Raw genomic sequence first — 23,551 nt, 5'->3', positions numbered from 1 at the left:
TGATTTCAGACTTACAAAAATATCCAGTTCTTTAATTCCAACTAGATAAAAAGCTATCAATCAGTTGCTCCCGATCATTCTCTACAAGAAAAACAGTTCATTCAATATTGTTGAAGATATCTAGTGCAATAAATATTGTTTTCTGAAATTAGTTACAACTTTAGAGTAAAACTTGCCGCAGACTTGAACCGGGATACGATCAACAAAAGACAAGGTCACTCTGATCTCTCTCTGTAGCGAGCCCAAGTGACGTCACGTCGACAACGCGTGGCGCGCAAGATTTGCATGGGTGGCTCCACACCCACGACGTACGGCGTGCAAGGTTTATTCTTTGGGAGTATGGATGTTGTCACACCCACGACGTACTGGGACATTAATTGATTAATAACTTCTTTGTTTATGTATAAAAGAAAATAATGTTCAGTGGATATGTAGTAAACTATATTATGGACAAAGTCATGAAATTATGTGGAAGTGGCTTCAATATTACTTGAGCTACAGAGCAAAAACACTTGTCTGGGTGATTTCACACCCACGACGTACGGGAAAGGTTAACCTGTTGACCATTTGTGAAATAGAATAAATGTTGCACATTTTAAATATTAAAAAAAAAAAAACTTATTTTTTTTAGTAATATAATTAGTATAATGAAAAAGAAGTTCTAAGTAGATCATTATGAAGAAATATGCAGGACAATCTTATCTCAGTGCTGTAGCACAGAGATAACAGATCTTCACTGATGAGCACATGGGTCTGTATCAGTCAGGAAGATAAGTCTTAGTTTCAGTCATGTGAGGTCTTTTTCTTCACAAAGTGTGGCTCAGTAGAATCTCTACCAACCCTTCTGACTTCCTTACATTTAATTTCTGAAGAAAGGAGTCCCCCATATTTCAATCAGCAGCCACACCAAACTTTTGTTGTCGTTTTTTTGGCTGCTCCATCATCTACAACAGTTTCAGTGGCATTACTCCCATGCCGCTCATTGTAAGTCCCCCTTACTCAGCCATACCTGGGTTCAGCTGTTGCAGTTCTGGTGTTGGCAGCAGTCCACAGAGAACTGTCAATGTTAGGCCACCAGGAGGCCCTACACCAAACTACTGTCATTCACTTCATCATTTTGTGTTTTGTTTCACTAACACATTTTGCTTTCAACTTGCAGAAAACCTAACAAGACTGTCCAAAACAAAATGTTTGTCATTTGTTTGGTAGGTAATACTACTGGTACTCTTGTAGGCATTTTGCTCAAGATTTAAACACTTGTCATAGATTACAGTTGGTAAATTGTCTCGTGTTTGGTGACTCAGGTCTGTGATGGGTATTAATCAAATGATTTTGATAAAATACAAGCATAACATTTCCAACTTCACTCTGAAAAAAGTAAATTTGTGTTGCAGTACAAGTTTATGTGTGTAAGTGTATTCATTTCCCATCAAAATGGATTTTTCTAATTGTGTATTTTGCCTGGGACAACCCTTTTGTTGCCATGGGTTCTTTTACATGCACTAAGTGCATGCTACACATGGAACCTAAGTTTATCATCTCATCCAAATAACTAGTGACCAGACTACCACTCATGGTCTAGTGGAGGGAGAGAAAATACTGGCAAATGTGGGATTCAAAACTGTGCATTCAGATTCTCTCGCTTCCTAAGTGGATGTATTACTGTGATGCCACCACTCCTGGGCCACTGTGCTGCATGTTGTTACTCAATGGTTGCACAAGGAGTTTATCAGTTCTTACATTACACCCTTTTCAAGGAAATGTTCCAATTTTTCATATCATGAATATATTAATACACATAATAACAACTGACATTCTCTAGGCCATACGCTATTGTACAGAGGTTCGTTTTACTCCTTTTTACATCAAACTATTGTTGTGCCATAATTTTGATAGTCATGTACTCTTGTTTTTCCTCCTCCAATAAAAAAGAAGCATTTTGTAAAACTGAAAGGCATATGGATAAATTTAGATCTATGTTGAGGTTTTGTTTGCTGCCAAGATGTTTGATGATTCAGGGGTTTCTGTTTAACTTCATAGAACAAGTAATGCATATATAATATATATACATAAGGCAGTCACACACATATCTCTGTACATCCTTTTTTTGAAGTGCTGAACACAAAATACCAATAACATTTTATTAACATATTTTTTTGTTTTTTTAATCATAAGAGGTAAAAATTAACCGAATTGCATGGCAAAATTTAACAATTATCTAGATGATACTGTGATTGTCATTTGTAATAAACATTTGCATCTAATGATTTTTAGGTCTTATATTGAAAAAAGGCAACAAAAACCCCCAAAACATGAGGAAATGAAAAACAAAATTCTGAAAGTGGCGAGAAAAAAAGCATTTGTTTCTTCTTCTGCACCGATGGACTGCAACTATAATGTTTGTTTATCTCAATCATCAGAGCCATTCAGCCAGCCATACTCTATTCTGGGCTGTGATGCATGTTGGGTTTGTTAATCTTCCACAAGCCACTTGGCATCAATAATGGTTAATCTTCTACATGCTTGTACACTGAAAATGTCATTTTACACATTGCAAAAACAGGGACTGGAAGCATATCCACTTACATCCCACCTTGTGGTGGAGTGATTTGAACCATACAATATATATACAATTCAAGGACCACAGTGATGGAGATCTTAAGCGCTAACCACTCAGCAACTCCCATTTTACTGGTAGTATTTGCTTCATGATGGCTAGAAAAAAAAAAAAAAAAAAAAAAAGGAATCAGACAAGCAGTTTACTTCTTTAGAAGTAATGAAATGGACAGGTACATCAGAAATTAATTGTAACTGTGGGGAAGCCTTTCAAAGGCATGGGATGAAGAATGCTCACTGGTTTTCCTCCAAAGTCCAGAAGTAAATCTCTGTGTGTGTGTGTGTGTGTGTGTGTGTGTGTGTGTGTGTAAAACACTCCTTTTTATCACAAATTACATGAAGCAAAAACAAAACTATAGCAACATGGGGAAAAACATGGGGCAGCAGGTGCTGGGAGAGGGTGGGAAGAGAAGATTTTGAGACAAAAATTGTGGTATAGAGATGGACTTTTCTTGAAGTGCTAAATTGGCTGAGTGACTATCCATCTGTCCTAACAATCATTCAGTTAAAAACTTATTATTCAGTTGTCAGCATCCAATAAATTTAAAATAAACAAAAACTGACTGTATGCCCTTCCTCAAAGATTCAGCTTTTGTGTCTTGACAATAATGTTTCTTCTGGAAGAAGGAGAACGCTTCCTTTTCCCCTGACTGCTTCCAGTTGAGCTTGCATCAGGCAACAGATTAGTTGCATCAGATAAGACATTCTTTTCAACTGAGGTTTTGCAGAAGCTATCCTGATCATTCACTGTTGTCACTTTTGAGCAAGTTTGTGCAGTTTCTGTTGTTGAAGACATTTTACTGAGACTGGGTAGATTATGTGGATGGCACACACTATTCTTATGTCTCTTTCGAGAGGAACTGCTGCTGTTTACAGCAGATGTTTGAATGGAGACAGACAGTTTGAGCTGACTCCTGGGGAGAACTATCTGAGTGGATGGTTTTGAGGATGGCTCCTTCCTCTCTTGCACTGTCTGACAGATTCCTGTTGCTGTGGATGGCTTGGTAGAGATGGAGACATCAGTCCCCTCATCTGGCAATGGTCCTACTTGCTGGCCTGATGCCATTGTTGTGTAGGAGTTGTGTGCAATAGTGGACACCTGTCCGTCTGGAAGGATCATCTGTTGGATGTAGGGGAAGGCGGACAGGCTGGAGCTGCTGCCCATGGACATCGCTACCACCTGAACCTTCTGTCTTTTGCTGGCTGCCGGTTTGAGACCTGTGACATGTTCGCTCTGTTGCCCATGTTTATCTGATGATACTGCTTGGGATGTTTGTGCCCAGGCATCATCTTCCTGTTCCCAGGCTGTTTGAGTGTCCTGGTTTTCTGGCAACAGATGGTCTTGTTGATCCATCAACTTTTCAGTTACTTGCTTTTGTTCACTGGCAGCTGGCTTCCCCCTCGAAGTTTGTCCTTCTTGAGATGAACTGTTCTGAGGTTTCTGCTTGTTTGCTCTTAGTTTTTTAGTCATTTGGCATTTTTGTGGACCAACAAACAATGACTGGGTTTCCTTTTGATTTTGAAAGTTTTCCCTATCTGTATCATTTTCTGTTGAACAGGAGGGCTGATGTACTGAACTTCCCTGTTGCCAGTCCACCGCCTGTTGTCTACCTTGTGAATTCTGCTGACTGCTGGGATTGCTTGCAAGCTGGTTGGTGTCCTCATACACATGGCAGGCTTGTTCCTTTCTGTCTGTTGTCTTTGATTTTTTGCAGATCTGTCTCTGGCCAACCTGAATCTGCTTGTCATATGATACAGTGTTGGGTTTGGTATCTTGCCCTGTCAGAGTGTCTAGTTTCAAGACAGGCACAATCTTTGAAAGTGTTATCGTCTTTCTGCATCCAGGCTTTGAAGTCACCTTCACTGTGGTTTTCATTGTACTCTCTTTCTGAATCAACGTGACTGGCGTGGATAGTGATCCTGCGCTTGACATCACAGATGTTGCCTTTCCATATCCTGCCTGGAACGACCCTGACTTCTCATTGCCAGCTTGTGTGGACAGAAGATGCAGCTTTGCAGCAGCACTGTTCATTTTACCGCTCAGGATTGAAGAAGTGTACGGGAGCTTTTCTACCCCTGTGGGCCTGCAAACTGTAGTGCCAACAACGGAGTTGTTGTTGTCGATGAAATGTCCAGCTGGGAGATAGGCCACACTGGGCTGACCCAGCAGCTTGGATACACCGATGTGTGGGGTGAGGGCATGCTGCTGACTGGCTGAAGTTGCTGTGGTCATCAGCGTCTCTGTGGATGAGGTGCTGGGAGTGACTCTGGACAGCTGGAAAGGAAGTGGGGTTTGAACTGATGGAGAACTGTCATGGAAGAGGTTTGTTCTGTCTGTGCTGGCTGACAAGGTCTGTGTCTGGACCAGGCTGCACTGCTTGCCATTCTGGAACACACACACACACATACACTCTCATGACCACTCTAAAAGAAAGTGCACTGACATGAAATGTTTGTTTTCATGGACTCAATTCCTTCTCAGATTAACTCTAAATCTGATGACTTTCTAAAACTGTAAAAAGGCCTTTTTTCAGTAACTGGTATATTCTCTGATTAATAAACAGCAACCCAGTTTGCTATGTCTAGGGTATCTCAGAATAGGACCAACCTTTCTAAATAACCAAACATTTTCAATCTGCATTCACTGCTTTCATTTTTCAAACAGAGCGGATGTATAAAACAAAAAAACTGGACATGAAAAGATTTTCTTTCCCTAATTCCATTCACTTCTTTCACACCCTGAAGATTTTCCAATCCTCAAAAATCTGACTGTATCTTGCTGGTCTGTTTGATAGGAAGGACTGAATACAGGAAGGGATGCAGTGTTGAGATTCTTCCACAGAGTAAAGGTGTGGCAGAATGTATGATTAGAAGGACAACAAAGAATGTGGAGGCAGAGATGACATTTTTATAAACATGTGGCATACAAGGCTGATATTCATGCAACTGAAGTGATTTTTACATACAAACTTCCTAATTCACCAAGAAACTAATGTTTTGCTTTTAAATAAACAAACAAAAAAGCGACAATGAATATAATATTGATTTCATATTGGAACTTGACATTAGTTTACTTTGATAAGAGAACTCAGCAGCAAAACTCGCCTCTGTCTGTGGCTGATTGCTAGAAGAGGTCAGATCTGATGTGAAGGCAACCTGGTCCTTGTGCTCACTGACCGCTGATGATTTAGTGCTGTGATCCTGGCCAAGGGGGTCAATAGGATTCAGATGAGGTGTCAGAAAGCCAGGCAGAAACAGAGGTGCTGTCTGCGTCTGATCGGTTCTTGTCACCACCAAGGCTGACTTCTCTGAAGAAAAGACATCTTTGTGATAGATATTGACAAGAGGGACAGACCTTTGCACATGGTGACAGTAGCCTGCTTGTGAATCAGTGGCCCGAGGTTGCAAGTTCATGGGAGCTTCAGTAAGGACAGCACTCTGCTGATTTTCAGTTTGTCCACGGGTTGCCACTGTCGTCGAAGCACTCATGAAGCATTTGTTCTTGTGGTCAAAAGTAAGAACCTCTCTTTTTTCTGAGCTTTGGGAACCAGCAATTTGTTCAGGGAAGTGCTGTTTCGTGGTTGGAACCCTTTCGTTTTGCATGCACATGGCTGGTGTCTTATCCGTGAGCAGCTCCTGTGGAATGTGCTGCTGACAGTGCTTGTTTTCATCTGTGTCTGTCACTGAGCCACCTGAAGCACTGAAGAAAGAAAAAAAAAACAGATGGAAGAGGAAACAGTTAAATGAATGAAATGGAAAAAAAATATTGGAAGACATTCATGCCTACAAACAATTGTTGTATCTAACTGAAAAATTGCCCGTTATAAACCATATTTGTAAGTTCTCATTCATTTAACAAAGAATGTTAAAATATATCTTGAGAAAAATGTCATTAACTTATAAGAATACGCACAAATATAAAGTAAAACATTCTAGACTGATAATGTTGCTTCATTCTTTTTTTTTTTAATCAGTTCAGTTCGGTTGCTCAAGGAGGCACCACTGCGTTCAGACAAATCCATGTACGCTACAACACATCTGCCAAGCAGATGCCTGACCAGCAGCATAACTCAACATGCTAAGTCAGGCCTTGAGGAAAAAAAAAGAAAATAAATGGATACACCATTAAATTTATGAATGAATAATTAAACAAATATTAATAAAAGTAAGGATATCTATAATGAAATAAAATAAAATGCGGAGGGAAAAAACCAAAATAAATAAAACGGATAAATAATTTTTTTTAAAAAGGACAATAATGATTGATAATTACAATAAATAAATATGCAAATATATGTAAATAAAACATACACTGATGCACACACACACACAAAGACACACACGCACAACAGATATGCAACAAACAAGCAGTTTCACAGATTGAGAGTTTATACAAATGCGCATACCCGAGGCTGAATCTGAAATCACACATAAAAAGATCATCTGTTCATAGTTTGCACATCAAACTCACCTGTCCCACTTGCCTGTCTTCAGGACCACATGCATGTATACTCACATACATGCTTATGCATGCATGCATACCCACATTCACCCACAAGCAAGAACATAGAGACAACACTGGATTACTCAGCATGTACTGTGGCAGGTGCTGGCTCCTCAGGCGTGTCAAGGAAGTTAAGAAGGCACTGGGCAAGTTCTGGTTCTCTGGCAAGCAGCACACTTAAATAACGTCTGGTCTGCACAACACATGAAATAAATCTGAAACAATGTAGAGTACACTGAAACTGTAGCTACTTATAAGCCTTCACCAGAATGTGTGTACAAAGCCTTCCACCTGACCTTTTCAATCATGATACTGAAACCACTTTCTCTGAATTAATCTGATCTACTGAACAATGCACATTACATGTTTAACTTCTAAAACTTATAAGTAAAAAAAAAAAAAAAAAAAAAAGAAAAGAAGAAGAACAAAAAAGTCATAAAATGATGTTTTCCTTTTTGGAGGCTTTTCTTTCATTTTCTGAAATATATAATCAACCTATAACCATTCAACTTCAAGTCTTAATTTACACACAATGAAAACATAACCACAACATGGTACATGATATCACAAATGTTTATTGTAAGTATATGCTTATGGTGATGCATCTTTTACTTACCAAAACCATATGTGCAGATACATCTATGTGAGTGTGTGTGTGTGTGTGTGTGTGTGTGTGTTTGTCATGCGTGCACATGTGTACATGAATGTAAGCGTATGGGTTGGCACAAGCCTGTTCATTTTAAAACAAGATCAGTATAGGAGGTACAGTGTGTCTTTTGTCATTTCTTTTTCAACAGTCTACCCAACTGAAAAGAAAAACAATAATCATAAAACAACAACAACCCCCCCCCCCCCCCACATCTTTACCTTGATATACATTAAAAAAAAAAAAAAAATCTCACTACCAGACCTAGCAATGAGCTGCTCTTTTGTGTCAAGTTTGAGGATATATTACCCTGATAATGTTTTCCTGACTGAGGGGGTCATAGTCACACAGAATGGCCAGCATGGTGCGGTATACTTCGGGCATGTGGAGGTACTTGACCTCTACCAGGTTCATTAGGCCCAAGAATGGAACAATGTTGAGGGCTGCCAAGTTGTCCATGGTTGGGTGACTGTACAAAAGTGAATCAATTCAGACAACAAAATTTAAGATGATGGGTTTTTACCATATATGTACAAATCTCCATTGTTTCCCTGTGTTTTTCCAAAGCGAAACAGTCTGCTTGGATCCAAAGATGGAGAGGACAGGTGAATGGTAATATAACTTGCCCAATTCCCAGTGCTTCCCCATCTCCCTTTATCCACCCTAATCCTCATTCACTCCAACTCATGTCTTGTTGTTAACATCTGTGCTTCAAATCATTTACTCTTGAAATCTAACTTTTTTTCTATTTAATATTCTGTACCTTTAAACCTTCAGCAATATTATGCTTCCCCACTTTGTTATGTAAATCCATGTCTGATTTTCAGCCTTATTGTAATGATTTTCAAACTGGTTACAAAATGAACTGTCCTGAAGTTCAACACAATTTTCAAGTTGACTGCCATTTAAGTTAACTGCATGGTAAATTATGTTCACACACATCCCCAAAGGTGATAAGTTTAACTCATCTAGCAATGCAAATTGACGGTAACAATTGACCAAACATTATCGATCTATTTACCATGGATTCAGCTGCCATATTTTGATACAGGTCTTATGTTAAGATCTAGAAATATAGATCTGGTGACTGGTCAGCCAGGTATGTACTGATATAGATCTGAAATATGGTAATTGCTAAGCTTGAAATAGTTGTATTTATAATCAAGACAAATACATCGTCGAAACCAGCTTTGATTAAGAACCAACAATGACTGATGAAGGTAATGCATAAACCGTTTACGATGCTTACTTTCTTTTGATTCCGTAAACTCATTTCTTTTGCCTCATAATCGAAGCACCTGTCAAAAATAACCGCCGTTCTAAGGGGAATAACTCTTGCAAAAGCGTGTCGGTCTAAAAAAAGATTGTATAAATCAATGTTGATTAATCTTAAAACAATGTTTTATTAAGGAACGCAGAATATTTTGTTCTTTTCGTACCGTTAAATGGTTAACACGAACTACAATAGGTTTGAAATTTTCCGCAAGTTGTAACATAGATGCTGGGAAGAACAGTCGATCCACACTTTCTGTGCCAGTCCAGTTTTTTTTGTTGTCAGGACCATAATACCTTGCAGGCATCTTTCCGGTTGACGAGCTGAGACGGCGTGACAAGGTAATGCCGTCTGCTACGTGAAAATATAACTTCATCCCATGTTTATTAATTTTTAGTGCAGTTGAATTGTGCAACATCTGTTGGAAGGTTCGCTGCTGACTATCGTTTCAGTGTGGAAAGCTGGGAATGAGTATTGTTTTGTATATGTGGACAAAAGAATTCTGAGCAGAGAGTGGCCTTGTCACATATGTTGACGTGGCTACCGTTTATGTTGCAGCAATATTTTTTAAGACCAGTGCGATGTAAACGATAATTCTTTCGTGCTAGTATTGGATTAGTTCAGATTTCTTATCGTTAGAAAACGTCTTGATAACGAATTAATAGGTTTGTCTGCAACTCACCGAACTGTCCGCGGTTGCGCTGCCAACAGGGCAGTTTTATTTCCTCCTCTTTCCTTGTAGTTGTAGTCTCGTAGGGTAGTCAGGTTCAAACATTGTTGAACTTCAAATATTGTAGAAAAGTCTGCTGCACTTTGGAGGATTGGATAGCACAAGAGTTGAAAATAAGATGCAGATAGAAGAGTGGGGAAGATGTGGAAGGAATGTAATTATACAAAATATTAGAATAATCACTGGGTTCTGCCGAGTGTGGGGAGGCTGAGAATTGACTCTTTCAGAACCATTCAGCATATTTTGCATTATTTAGTAAATAGTTTAAAATTGCCATCAGAGGGTCAGAGTACCGGTATATCATTTGACACTTTCATCTTGGAATGCAAGAAAAAGACAGATTTTAACTTAAGATATTATGAAATAAATAGTATGTAGAGGTCCAGTCAAAGTATTTCCATATTCATTGAGGTTGAGGGATGAACACCCAAAAAACTGGAATGTCAAAGTGAAAGTAATTTTGTTACATTTGATTTCTGTTGTGGATATGCTTCTGTGCTCTTGTAATTTTTTTAAAATTTTTTATGTAGATTAATTCTATGAGAATTGAGATCATTTCCTTTTTAGAATAAAAAGTGGAAGGTAGAATCTAGAGTAGAACAAGCATGAATTTGAGACACAAGCTGAAATGAGAGCATTGGCCTTAACTGGGTTTAAAAAAAAAAAAAAAAAAAAAAAAAAAAAAAGCAAAAGCCATTGGGGCACATGCAGGTCTGCACAGATGTTAATCAGGGAGATAAAAACTTGATTTTCACCCATAACTTTAGCTTAAGTTTAACCAACCAGATGGTGATATTGAGACTGAGCACAAGACCCTCAGGTTGAAAATAAACTTTTTTCTCGTCTAACCATTCAGCTGTTGTGCATGTTGCCTGTTTGGTATAGGGTTTAAGAAGATGACGTCACACGCGGTGCATTGTGGGATGGGATGCCATTTTGCTGGTCAGGTGCAACTAACGAAAAGGAAACTGTGACGCGGTGCTAAACTAAGATCATCTCCACAAAGATACTGAGCAATGCCACTCACTTGCTGCATTATCGGCTGTACAAGCTGAGGATGCAATACTGAATCGGGACTCACTGGGTATCGATTTTTTAACGATTTCTCACAGCAGGAAAGCAGGTTGAAGTCACAGAACAAGGAGGCAGGCATGTATTGCAGCTATCCGGTGCACACAGTGACGTTTGCAAATACCAGTGAACATTTGCGTGTTTGTTCAAAACATTTCTGTGGAGATAACACAATGTTGTTAGCTACGAAATAAAGTGAATTATGAAGTGTTCTCTCCAAATAGGCTAGTTTTCATGACACATGTTGAAGTTTTGGCTAACACAAGGTTTTCAAGTGAATTCTGACCTGTGTTCAGATGAAGGCCCACAATCTGTTGGCTTATCATATGGCTTCAGTCTTCACTACAGGACTTTGCCTAAAAAATAAGATGTTATCCAACAATAACTGATTTTATTTATCTGTATCTTTTAGTTTCATCAGTCTCGACCTGTGTCTGTTACTATTAGTTTCATCAGTCTCAGCCTGTGTCAGTTATTAATTGTTAGTTTGGTGTCATAAAAAAAAAACTCATATGATATACTGTACAACATAGAGTATAATACAAACTTGTCCTTTTCATCAGTCTCGACCCGTGTTCCCTTCTGATAAACAAAGTAGAGAGAATTAGTGTGGGCCTAGGTTGTCAGTTGCTTTTCAGTGTCACTGAAGATCTTGCTCAGTTAGGAAATTTGGAACACAATGAAGGGAAATAACTCTGACAATCCTTGTTTCGTGACGTCATTGCTCGTTCCCTATTGATACTTGCATTTGACCAAAATGGAAGGAGTTCCTAGCCTCAGCCGATTAATATCATGTGGCTGTCAGTGATGCCTGTCAGCATTGACTGCTGAGAGAGATGGAGAGCGCTTTGGCATTGTCAGCATGTACCACTTGTATCATGGCACAGTGAGAAAAGAAACTATAGTGTAATAAAACTGGTGTGTCTGCCCAACTGATCTTCATCATTATGTTTCTTCTCCACAGCCCTTTCTTTCTGGATCTATCCTATCTGAGGTGATCATATGAAATCTCTTTCTGATCCCCTCTTTCTCTGTCTATCACTCCCTCTCACTCTCGGTCCCTCTCCTTCCATTTCTTTTGTGTTTAAAACAACAAATAGACATGATAATGGTAATGGAATATGTGCATTTGATTGTGAAAAGTTTGGAGCGAGAAATTTGTATGAACCCATATGGGTGCACACGTTTGAACTATTTCCTGGGGCTCAAGGTGAAATACCTATTCTCTGTTACAGATGAAGTTGTGGATTGCAGCACTGATTTTGGCCTTTGCCTGCTACATTCCGTCTGGAGCAGAAGAGGAGAGCGAGGCTCGTCTTCTTGTTTCCAAAAACATCCTGAACCTTTATCTAGTGGAGGAGAAAGACCTCACTGTCGAATACCGAATTTATAATGTTGGTGGCAGGTTTGTAATGATTCAAGATTCTTTATTTGATCTTCAAGTTAGTTAAATGATTAAAAGATGTACTGATTTTGCTTTGTGAATTTTGTTTAGCAGATTTCAAGTGTTTTCTTAGACTTAGGAGTTTGTTCAAGTTGTAAACAGAAATAAAATCTTGCCAGACAGCATGGGAAAGAATAGAGCTCTGTGCAAGTCCACCTGCAAAAATTGCACTGTGTATTGTATACTCAATGAGGAGCATTGGTGATTGGGTTCATGATTTGGACAGGAATTATATCACTTTCTGCAGAAGTTACATTGTTCAAATATTTTTTACTTAGATTTTGAAAGCTTGATAACTATTCTGTGGTCAGCAGACATATAATATAAACATTTGTGTTGAATATGTGCTTTTGTGGTAAGTATATGTGTATTTCCCCGTGGATTGAATTTCAGAAAATTAAAGATGAAATACTCTCTGAATAATTTCTGAACTTTGTTTGCAGCTTTCTGCAACATTATGATGATTGCACTTGCAACATTATGATGATTGCACTTACTCATCTTTGCAAATTCAATCATTCAGACTTTATATTTTGGTTGATGCCACTTCCCATCATATATGTTTTAATTTATTCAGCCCTGTTTTGTTTTGTTTTTTGTCCACAGCTCGGCTTTAGATGTACAACTGAAAGATGACAGCTTCCCTGAAGCCGATTTTGTTGTGGTGAGAGGAAATCTCCAGGCAGCATGGGAAAGAATAGCTCCGTATCCTTTTTATAATTTACCAACACAAATTTGACCAGAGACTGATTATTTCAATGATTATTTCAATATTTTTGTCACCAGATGGTGTTAGAACATCATGCTGGTCTGCTTTTGTACAGTGTTTGTGCTCTTTATTCACATTTTTTAGTCAGTAGAAACGAAATTATGTACCTTTTGAAATCTTTAAAGTTATTTTTTTTCTCCGTCAAATTCCAAGTCAGTTGACCTGTGTCCATGTTGAAGTTCTGTTCAGTTTTGATAATGTGACTAATACTAAATATTAACTTAAAATGTGGGAGTGGGGGTGAATACATACAAGTAACTTTGTATCAGTCATAGAAACTGGTATTAAAGTTAAGTACAATGATGTGAAAGAGACTGCTATCCCAGATATGCTTGTCAAGCCACAACCAACGCTCCTAGCAACATCACCTGGAGCATAGTCTCCAGAGACTGAAAAATGCCAACTTCTGATGTCAAAGATGAAGTACCTAATTTGTGACCTAATTTTTGACACAGTTTGCTGGTTATATTGTTCAAGATACGACTCATTGAGATGACATCACAACAAAATCTCTGTCAGTGAGATACCCAGCTATTTTCTTCAATTCTATGACTGGATTTTTTTTGCCAACATGCTGAATATCATAACATTATTAACTTCCAGAGAATACTGAGGTTGATTTGAAAAACACTGTTGTGAATGTCTCAATTTGTTTCCAGTATGAGTGCTTTCCTGATAACTTTGGCTTTGCATATATATTATATATATATGTGTGTGTGTGTGTGTGTGTGTGTGTGTGTGTGTGTGTGTGTGTGATGTGACAAAGCAAATTCGTACAAAATGTGTCTTTTAACACCTAGAGTGTCTGTAATCCTGTGGAGGGAAGTGCAGTTTGTAGGAGAAACAGACATAAGGCATAAAATGAACAGGTAAGAGTTAGTAAGATTGTAGCAGTCATAGAAAATATTGGCTGAACGAGAAATGGGTTTGGAGACTCACTAGTATTGTGTCAGCCCCCCAAACTGGGCCAGCCTGCTGGCTGTAACTTGCACCAGTTTGACACCATATATGATATTGAAAATATTTAAGTAGCAAAGAAATAACCAAGCTCTCCTCAGCTGTGTCGTACTCTAGCACAAATAATATAGCATTTGATCATGTTATGACTGAACCATCAGAATTTTGTTGCTTCTTGCTCTTTATACTGTAGCTTCTTTGTGCATTTCACACCCTCTCATCTCCCTGCCAAAAGAGAAACAAAGAAAGGCCTTGACATATGTCTAGCAATTCCAATGTGACGCATGCTGTCATCTTGAGACCACTGAAATCAGGTTACTTCAACTTCACTTCAGCTGAAGTCAGCTACCAGGCCACAGAGGGTGATACAGACAAACAGGTGGGTACATGCTAACACAGAAGTTGAGGTGGTTTTATTTATTTATTTATTTTTTTTTAAAATATTTTTTTAGGTTTCAAAAGGGGTACAGATTTATAAGCAGAGACCAGTATTTTCAGTCATATATTAAAATGGATGACTTTATAAAGGAATGGGGAAGGGTTTTTTGTGTATCTTTTATTGAATGTTAACTGTTTTATTATTTGATGTTAATCTTTATTTGCATCTAAGGAAAGATTTACGAGGATGGAATGAAGAGGTTAATGTTAGCAATTGATACACACGCATGTATATATTCATTTGTGAGAGTAATGATCAACAGAAATATTCAGGTTATCTTAACATTGAAATTTTGGTTTAACAAGAAAATTGTAATGAATAGGTTTTCAGTATTACTTGAGACATGATTTTATAAAGATTGTATGTATTTGGGGCACAGTCTGAGTCATAAAAAAAGCATTTAAAACATAGTAGCAACTACGCTTCTGGATATTTATCACTGTAAGCAGTTTTGGCATGTGTTTATAACATTGTTCTTTGAATTATATATAATTAACATTAACTGTGCACACAGTCCAATGCATTATGTAATTTGTTCCTTGAAGTGGGCAGTTTATAATCATATTGTACATAATCAGTTGTGTTTTTGTTTTTTTGTTTTTTATGTTTGATGGTGATTATCAGATATTTTGAATGTAAATGTTACAGTTTGGCTACAGCAGTGCTCCAGGGGAGGGCGGCATTGTTCCACTGAAAGAGTTTGACCGACGATTTTCTCCTCATGTGGTATGACACTTAACATTGCAGTCAAATACTAACTTCTGATCATTTGCATATCATGGGTAGCTTTAAGTTTTGATGGTGAAGAGAATTTTAAAATAATTTTCTTTGCTGGGGACAGTATATTTTTCAGTTAGGCTTTTAATATACAGTCTTTGATGTAATTGTGTTAAGTAACTGTTTGGAATACTTTTAATTTACTACTTACAATTGGTACAAAACATGGAGATGGGAGGGGAATCATTGACATAACCCAAATTTTGTTTATTGTGTACACATCAGATATTCATATCAGTGCAGTATATTCAGAATATGTATTCAGAGCTTTTGGTACTAGTTGACCCTGACACTGTGCTTCATACTGACTGAATGGATTGAAATATGCTCTTGCTTGTCTATCTTAAAACATGTCTGATTCTCTCTTACACAAGTCGTCTTTTTCACTCTTTTTTTTTCTTTTTTTTTTCCCCCTGTCTGGGTACTTATAATGGCTGTGATCCTTTGGCAAAGAACATGCATATGTTTGTTTTCACTGTGTATGACTCGGGCTTGGATTGCCATCACTGAAACTGAAAGGAGATTGTGTAGGTTCTGTGACTGATGCACAACCAAAATATGTTTTTGGAATGATAAAAAAAAATAAACAGTTTGTGTGTGACAGAGGGAGATAGATATTGCCTAAATCCCATTTGAATGTTTCTTTTATGAATTGATAGAATGCTCAGTTTGTTTCAGTGTTTATTTTTCACACTGGAATGTGTTTGATTGTGTAATGAAAAAAACAAAGATTGCTCAAAAATTGTTCGAAGGTTTGTGTCATGGTTGGATGTCAGAAAGTCCTGCTAATCTGCTGTTTTTACTTCACAAAGTGACCTTTTGTCTTCATGTCTGCATCCTTTGTGCAGCTGGACTGGTTGGTGTTTGCCATCATGACGCTGCCGTCCCTGGGCATTCCCTTCCTGCTGTGGTACGGGTCCAAGAGCAAATATGACACTGTCAAGGCCAAGAAGGGAAATTAGATTAGTGCTCATCTCTGTTTTTGTATGTTGTCAGGTCTTTGTGTATGCATCAGTGTGAATGTTGCTGAAGTCAGGGTTTTGTTTCTTTGCTTTTTTAAATGTTACTGTATTTATTTATTTTTTTTATTTTTTTTTATTATTATTTTTTTTTTAGAATTATGAATAAACATTTTTTGTTTTATAAACAGTTGCCTTTGGTATTGCTTGAAAGAGAAGTACATGAATTCAGATTTTTCTTTCTTTCTTTCTTTCTTTTTTTTTTTTTGATACCTGAATGATAAAAGCTATGCAAATTGCTTCTGGAAAATTATTCTTAACAACATGAGAAACAGTATAAAACTTTAAACTTTCTTCCTCCCACCTTTTTAGATTGCTTTTTTGTGTTGACGTCATTCAAAAACAAAATAGAGGGAAATTTTTTTCAAAGGGAAAAAAGTGTGGGTGGGATTTAGAGAACTGGTACTGAATATATAAATTGAAGATACATGCGTTGGGTATGTATGGTTACATAAATAAGTGACACTATTTATAGTAACATTGTAATGTACGAAAATTACGGTGTGTGTTTGCACGAAAGAAAGAAGAAAAGACATGTTTCAGCATGTTTTATTTTTAAAATGTGTGTGTGTGTGCGTGTGTGTGTGAAAGTTAAATGGTTCATGTCTTTGATATCACTTTGAACATCGTCAGTAAATCAATTCTAGATAAACATTATGAGTGTAGGTATAATTCATTTTATTTGAACTGTTTCTCTGCACGCTTGGACATGACAAGGTATTTATCAAAAGTCACATCTCAACATTTCATTTATTTCTATTCTGTTGAAAACGGTTTTTGTTGAGGCATTTGAGATTTAGTACATAATGACTTATGCCTGTGTGTATGATTATGTGTGAGTTATATATACATTACAGCATGGTGACATAGATACTGCTTATTTGGATGAAATTAGGTTGAGTGAAGGTCACAATAAAAGTTTTCATTGCATCAAGAATCCAAGACAGTTTAAATCACAGAATAAAAACGACTCTTGTCATTGAAAAGAGTAACATTTTACTGCAATGGAAAACAGGACTGAATCTCACAACAATACAAAAGTGGCAAAAAAAACCCCAACCTTGTCTGAGGTAATTCAAATGATCCAGGTGTCTTGATTTATCAAAGTAAGAGTAACATTTTCATTGTCATTTGAAACTTTTTGCCTTATTGAAAGCAATTCAAAGACGATGCTGAAACTGAGTGAAAGTGCTTGTATGACAGTGTTATAGGTTTGTTTTTTTGAAAATAAATTTATTTACAAAATCATTTGCAAAGTTCTTTTGATTTCATGTTCGGCGAGGAGTTAAGTTATTGTATCATCACTGGCATTCCATTTCTATAACACTGACATTTCCTCAGTTGTATGTGGAGCTGATACTTGGTAAAAATTGCATTATGAGATGTACCTTTCCAGTCACTCCCTCCACAGTGGTGTTCTGATGCCTCTGCAGCATAATGTGCAGTCATATATCTCCCACTGAAGACACTGATCTAAACAGTTTGGTTCAGTTCTTCTTCTTCTGCGTTCGTGGGCTGCAACTCCCACGTTCACTCGTATGCACACGAGCGGGCTTTTACGTGTATGACGGTTTTTACCCCACCATGTAGGCAGCCATACTCCGTTTTCGGGGGTGTGCATGCTGGGTATGTTCTTGTTTCCATAACCCACCGAACGCTGACATGGATTACAGGATCTTTAACGTGCGTATTTGATCTTCTGCTTGCATATACACACGAAGGGGGTTCAGGCACTAGCAGGTCTGCACATATGTTGACCTGGGAGATCGTAAAAATCTCCACCCTTTACCCACCAGGCGCCGTCACCGTGATTCAAACTCGGGACCCTCAGATTGACAGTCCAACGCTTTAACCACTCGGCTATTGCGCCCATTGGTTCAATTCATTTTGGGCTCAAAGCCCAGCCAATGGTGCAGGGTCGTATCAGTCCTGGAAGACATCATCCAACAAAACATCAAACCAAAATAATGATGATTACGATAATAATGGATACTTCTCAAGCGCTTTCTTCCCAAAGAGGAAGCTCAAAGCATTTTACAATAAACACATACACACGCAATAACTTAAAAAGAAGGAAAATGATTTAACACAAGCATAAAATATATCTGAACGCTTCATATTATGTTATTTATACACACACGCACACACACACACCAATGTCGAGAGGGTGGGGGATTGGAAGAGGACACTGGGCAAAATTACATCTTGTATATTACAGCTATTAAATAAGAATATGCCTTTGATCCCTGAAATGAAAATCTCTGCTGTTAAAGACCCCATGAAATGGCCCAGTATCAGTATCAGTAGCTCAAGGAGGCATCACTGCGTTCGGTCAAATCCATATACACTACACCACATCTGCCAAGCAGATGCCTGACCAGCAGCGTAACCCAACGTGCTTAGGCCTTGAGGAAAAAAAAAATTTAATTAAAAAAAAAAGAAGTAAAAAATAACGAAAAAAAAGAAAAGAAGAATAGAATGAATAAATGATAATGGCCCAGCAAGAGTTAACATGATCATACCCAACTTGACAATTAGGAGGAATCAAAACTTACACCATGTAAGAGTCGTGAACAGGTTGAAAATCCATGTATATGATGCTATTCATACAATGCAGTTCATTTGCTAAAGGAAGCATCATTGCGTTCAGACAAATCCAATTATGCTACACAGCTGTTGAGCAGATGCCTGACTAGCAGTGTTACTCAAAATGCATAGGCCTTGAGGGAATATAACATGAAATGAATAAGAATGATGAATAAAATAAAAGATAATGAATAAAAGAAAAGTATGAATAATGATGATAAACACACACACACACACACACACACACACACACACGCAAGCTCTGTTTACAACTGATTTTTTAAAGTTTGATAATGATAGTTACAGCTGTATACCCTGGAAAAGCTTGTGAATTTGATAGTAATCTGGAAGGAAAGCATCAGACAGATGGTGCCCAAAATTTCCAGAGTAGCATATTAACAACTGGAACCTATAACCCTACATTTAAAAACCTGCTCCCAGGAATTCTAAGTATAAATAATTGAAACAAAATCTTGGGGGACCCAAGAACTATTTTACCATGAATCTATAGAGTCCCAGACAACCTTCAGAGGGTCACTCTAATGCTGTACATTATGATAGAGTGTGCAACGCGACACACATACAAAGACAGGCATGCCTTCTAAATTGGGCACGACGCTCCCCAGTATAATCAAATTCTCGCCCAGAAAGTCAGGGACATGAGTTACCTCCTCTTCTGCCCTGATAGTCGGACGTAACTGTTGTAGATCTGTATACCTTCCAGTTACAGTTGTCTATGTTCCAGATTCTGGCCTAAGCAACGACGATGAAAAGTAGTTTCTTCGTAGCACACAATCCTATCATCAGACTGAAGCCCTGATGTCTGATTTTCACGCTTTTTGTTCTGGAATTGTTTACAGCATCTCGGAGAGTCGCAGTGCGCCTTTTCCATTTTCAGTGTCAAGGACTCGTATTTAAAACACACACACACACACACACACACACACACACACACACACACACACAGGGTCATCGATTAAGTGTACGTGATCTCTTTTCGTGATTAGGGGGAAATGACATGAAATGATAAAAATGTTGAAGGATTGATGGTCGTTTCACAAGAGCGAAAAAGGTTGGATAAATGGTATGCAGCGGTTGATTTCTATGCAACCATCATTCTACCCCGTTCTCTTGCTTGTGCATAGCTGAATAATTATCTACGAAGCTAATATCTTCAGACCCGGGCATTATTTTGGTCTGTGCTTTCTTGTTTACTAAACGGCTTTCGGTTGCGAACGGTAATAATTAACAACAAAACCTTCCAGTGTACATGCCCCATTTCTGGAAGGAAAATGAACCGACTGTCAATTTCTGATAGTTATAAGCTTATTTAACACACTGGTTAGCAATGAGAGAACCACAAATGTGAGATGAACAAATTTCACATAGGTATACTTCCTGAATATACGTTATTGACTGTTATAAAATCAGTTGAAATGAAGATAGAAATATATGAAATCTAAAAACTAAATGTGTCTCCGTACCTAATGTACACATAGTCATGACATATAATCCAAAGTTATGATGATCTACACATTTTCTGCCCATCATTCGTTGTAGAAATGTAGACGGCAAACTGTTTCTTTTGGATTAGTTGTTTTGTTTTTTTTTATCTGGAGAAACAGAAGTAAAACACACACACACACACACACTCACACACACATACGCGCGCGCGCACACACACACATACACACACGGTCTTCACATACCACGCCTGCATGTGCCACGCCTACTCACCTCATGCTCACTTTCAAGTTTCATGCAACATCAAAGAGGTTAACTGTGAACCAGGTCGCACAGTGACACAGTGCATGGGGAGGGGTGGGGATGAGTGCTGTTAAGATTTTCGTCTGAAAGTGATAGCAATGCCAGGGTGGTTTTGCAAATTCATGCTGTTCCAGTAATTCGTGCAACGCACAAGATGTTCCACTCCTTCATAAGTCTCTCCCTTTTTCCCTTTCTCGACTTAGGGTACGTGTTTATTTGTTTGTTAGTGGTTGTTTTTTGTTTGTTTGTTTGTTTGACTTAGGGGACGTGTTTATTTGTTTGTTAGTGGTTGTTTTTTGTTTGTTTGTTTGTTTGACTTAGGGGACGTGTTTATTTGTTTGTTAGTGGTTGTTTTTTCGTTTGTTTGTTTGACTTAGGGGACGTGTTTATTTGTTTGTTAGTGGTTGTTTTTTGTTTGTTTGTTTGACTTAGGGGACGTGTTTATTTGTTTGTTAGTGGTTGTTTTTTGTTTGTTTGTTTGTTTGACTTAGGGGACGTGTTTATTTGTTTGTTAGTGGTTGTTTTTTTGTTTGTTTGTTTGACTTAGGGGACGTGTTTATTTGTTTGTTAGTGGTTGTTTTTTGTTTGTTTGTTTGACTTAGGGGACGTGTTTATTTGTTTGTTAGTGGTTGTTTTTTGTTTGTTTGTTTGACTTAGGGGACGTGTTTATTTGTTTGTTAGTGGTTGTTTTTTCGTTTGTTTGTTTGACTTAGGGGACGTGTTTATTTGTTTGTTAGTGGTTGTTTTTTGTTTGTTTGTTTGACTTAGGGGACGTGTTTATTTGTTTGTTAGTGGTTGTTTTTTTGTTTGTTTGTTTGTTTGACTTAGGGGACGTGTTTATTTGTTTGTTAGTGGTTGGTTTTTTTGTTTGTTTGTTTGCTTTGTGTGTGTGTGTGTGTGTGTGTGTGTGTGTGTGTGTGTGTGTGTGTGTGTGTGTGTGTGTTCAACTCTGAGTCACTACAGAGCTATTCTTGACCTCTCTTTTTCTTTCAACATCAAGCTCAACAATTACCTCCACCCTCTCTGCAAAGTATCACTCTCATTTTCGTCAAGCGAACCATCTTACAAGATTTTGTCACCACAACTGAGCACATACTTCATCGTCTTGCATGATTTGTAAAGCTTCTGCAACACCTTTGGTGCAAAAACACATTTAAATAATATATCCTCGCGGGCAATGAAAGTAGGCATATCAAGCTTCCTGATTAGTGGCTATTGGAACACATTAACTTGGGGGGAAAAAACAAAAGTTAATAGAATCCTGAAAATAATGATTCTGACGTAAATGTACACCCTGGGGGAAATAGCGAAGCAATTTTGCTGAAATGTGTAGCCCTATACGTCATAGGACGAGCAGATTTCTGGATAGTGTGCTATATAAGTATCCATTATTATTATTATTATGGGTCACTGAAGAGCTTTTAGAATTATCAGATATTTGTTTGTTAATTCTGAGTGAAGTCCGCAGCCATCTTCACTCCAAACATCCCCTGTGCACTATATGCTATGCTTTAAAGTGATAGGTAAACTAAAATATTGATTTCTGACTGTTGCTCAAAAACAGAAAGGATGTAAACTGAAATGGTCGTACCCGCGGCTACAGTCCGATAGCCCGGTGCAGCAGTTGTCCGACGTAGCACTTGTCCGACGTTCATTGTCCAATGTGTCGATAGTCCGACGTAGCAATGGTCCAACGTAGCAATGGTCCGATGTAGTAAGTATATTAGTCCGAAAAGCCGCTGAACTGAAAGATTTAGTCCGACATTGCTACAATGGCAATAATCCGAATGTTCATTGTTTAATTGGAGAAACGAAAATTTTGTACCATACGTTTATTTTTCGCATGAAAATCTATTTCCTTGGTATGTCATTTGTTCGTTTTTATTTTTATTTCATTGTGTTCAAGTTACTGACAAATAGACACGCATCTCTCTCTCTCTCTCTCTCTATATATATATATAATCATAAACCCAATGTACATCATACAAGTGGTTGTATTCTCGTGCGCGCATAATATACGTATACAGAAACACATGCATACACTCGCACGCCCCCCCCCCCCCCGCCCCCCTTCCCCCACTCCCCCCCGCCCCCCGCACCTCCCTCCCTCCCCCTTCCTCCCCCCCGCCACCTTCTCATGTTGCCGTGGGTTCTTATAAACGTGCTGGTTGCATGCTTCACACAGGACTTAGTTTTATCATCTCCTCCGACTGACTGTAGTGCCCGGACCGACCACCACTCATGGTAAAGGGTGAGAAAACACTGACTAGTGAGTATGAGATTCGAACGTGTGCAGTCAGATTCCCTCCGGCGCTTCACAATAAACGTGACCGTGACGGAGCATAATCACTAATGACACATCAGTATATTATGCCGTAAGCTCTTCAAGAAAACGAAAAGAAAAAAAAAGAAAAAGACAAACTTGAAACAAGACAAAATCGACGCAGGAAGACTCAAAAACAAGAAATCAAACTGGGGGGAAAAAAAAAGAAGAAAAAAAAGAAGTATAAATTCCTCTCATCTAATGTCATCGGGATCGTACTGTTCACTCTTTATTCATGTATCGACTTCTTTTTTTCTTTTTCTTTTTTTTTTCTTTCACTTAGTCCTATCTATATTGAAGGTTGCCGTAATACATTCGCCTCCTTGTTTGAAAACCTGAGGTAACGTTCGATGTGTTTCAGTAAAGCTGACTTTGGAAACGTCTTTTAACTCTCTCCATACGAACGGCGAAAGAGACGACGTTAACAGCGTTTCACCCCAATTACCATCATCAAAATATTGCAAGCGGAAGGCTCTTATACTGAAGAGGTGAATGTTGACAAAGAATACCACAATTCTGACGAAGGAAGCTAAAGGTTGGGTCGTTCAGACACCCACTGGACATCCGAGGGGTCTGTGTAGAGGAGAAGAGAGGACTGGCCGTACTGAGTGAGTTAATCATATTTTAGGT

General features: G+C 38.2%; 1 protein-coding gene across 1 annotated transcript; it reads left to right on the top strand.

Annotated features, from left to right (window-relative positions):
- The first annotated feature begins 9,321 nt into the window (after window positions 1–9,321).
- LOC143282054 (translocon-associated protein subunit beta-like) lies at window positions 9,322–17,493 on the top strand. Its single transcript, XM_076587495.1, has 6 exons — window positions 9,322–9,380; window positions 12,076–12,245; window positions 12,891–12,989; window positions 14,278–14,389; window positions 15,098–15,175; window positions 16,075–17,493. Exons 2-6 carry the CDS (start codon window positions 12,076–12,078, stop codon window positions 16,186–16,188), a joined length of 573 nt encoding a protein of 190 aa, XP_076443610.1. The 5' UTR covers window positions 9,322–9,380; the 3' UTR covers window positions 16,189–17,493.
- The last annotated feature ends 6,058 nt before the right edge of the window (window positions 17,494–23,551 follow it).

Source organism: Babylonia areolata, chromosome 5 (genome assembly GCF_041734735.1).
Source record: "Babylonia areolata isolate BAREFJ2019XMU chromosome 5, ASM4173473v1, whole genome shotgun sequence".
NCBI lineage: Eukaryota > Metazoa > Mollusca > Gastropoda > Neogastropoda > Buccinidae > Babylonia > Babylonia areolata.
This window is presented reverse-complemented; position numbering and strand designations above follow the sequence as displayed.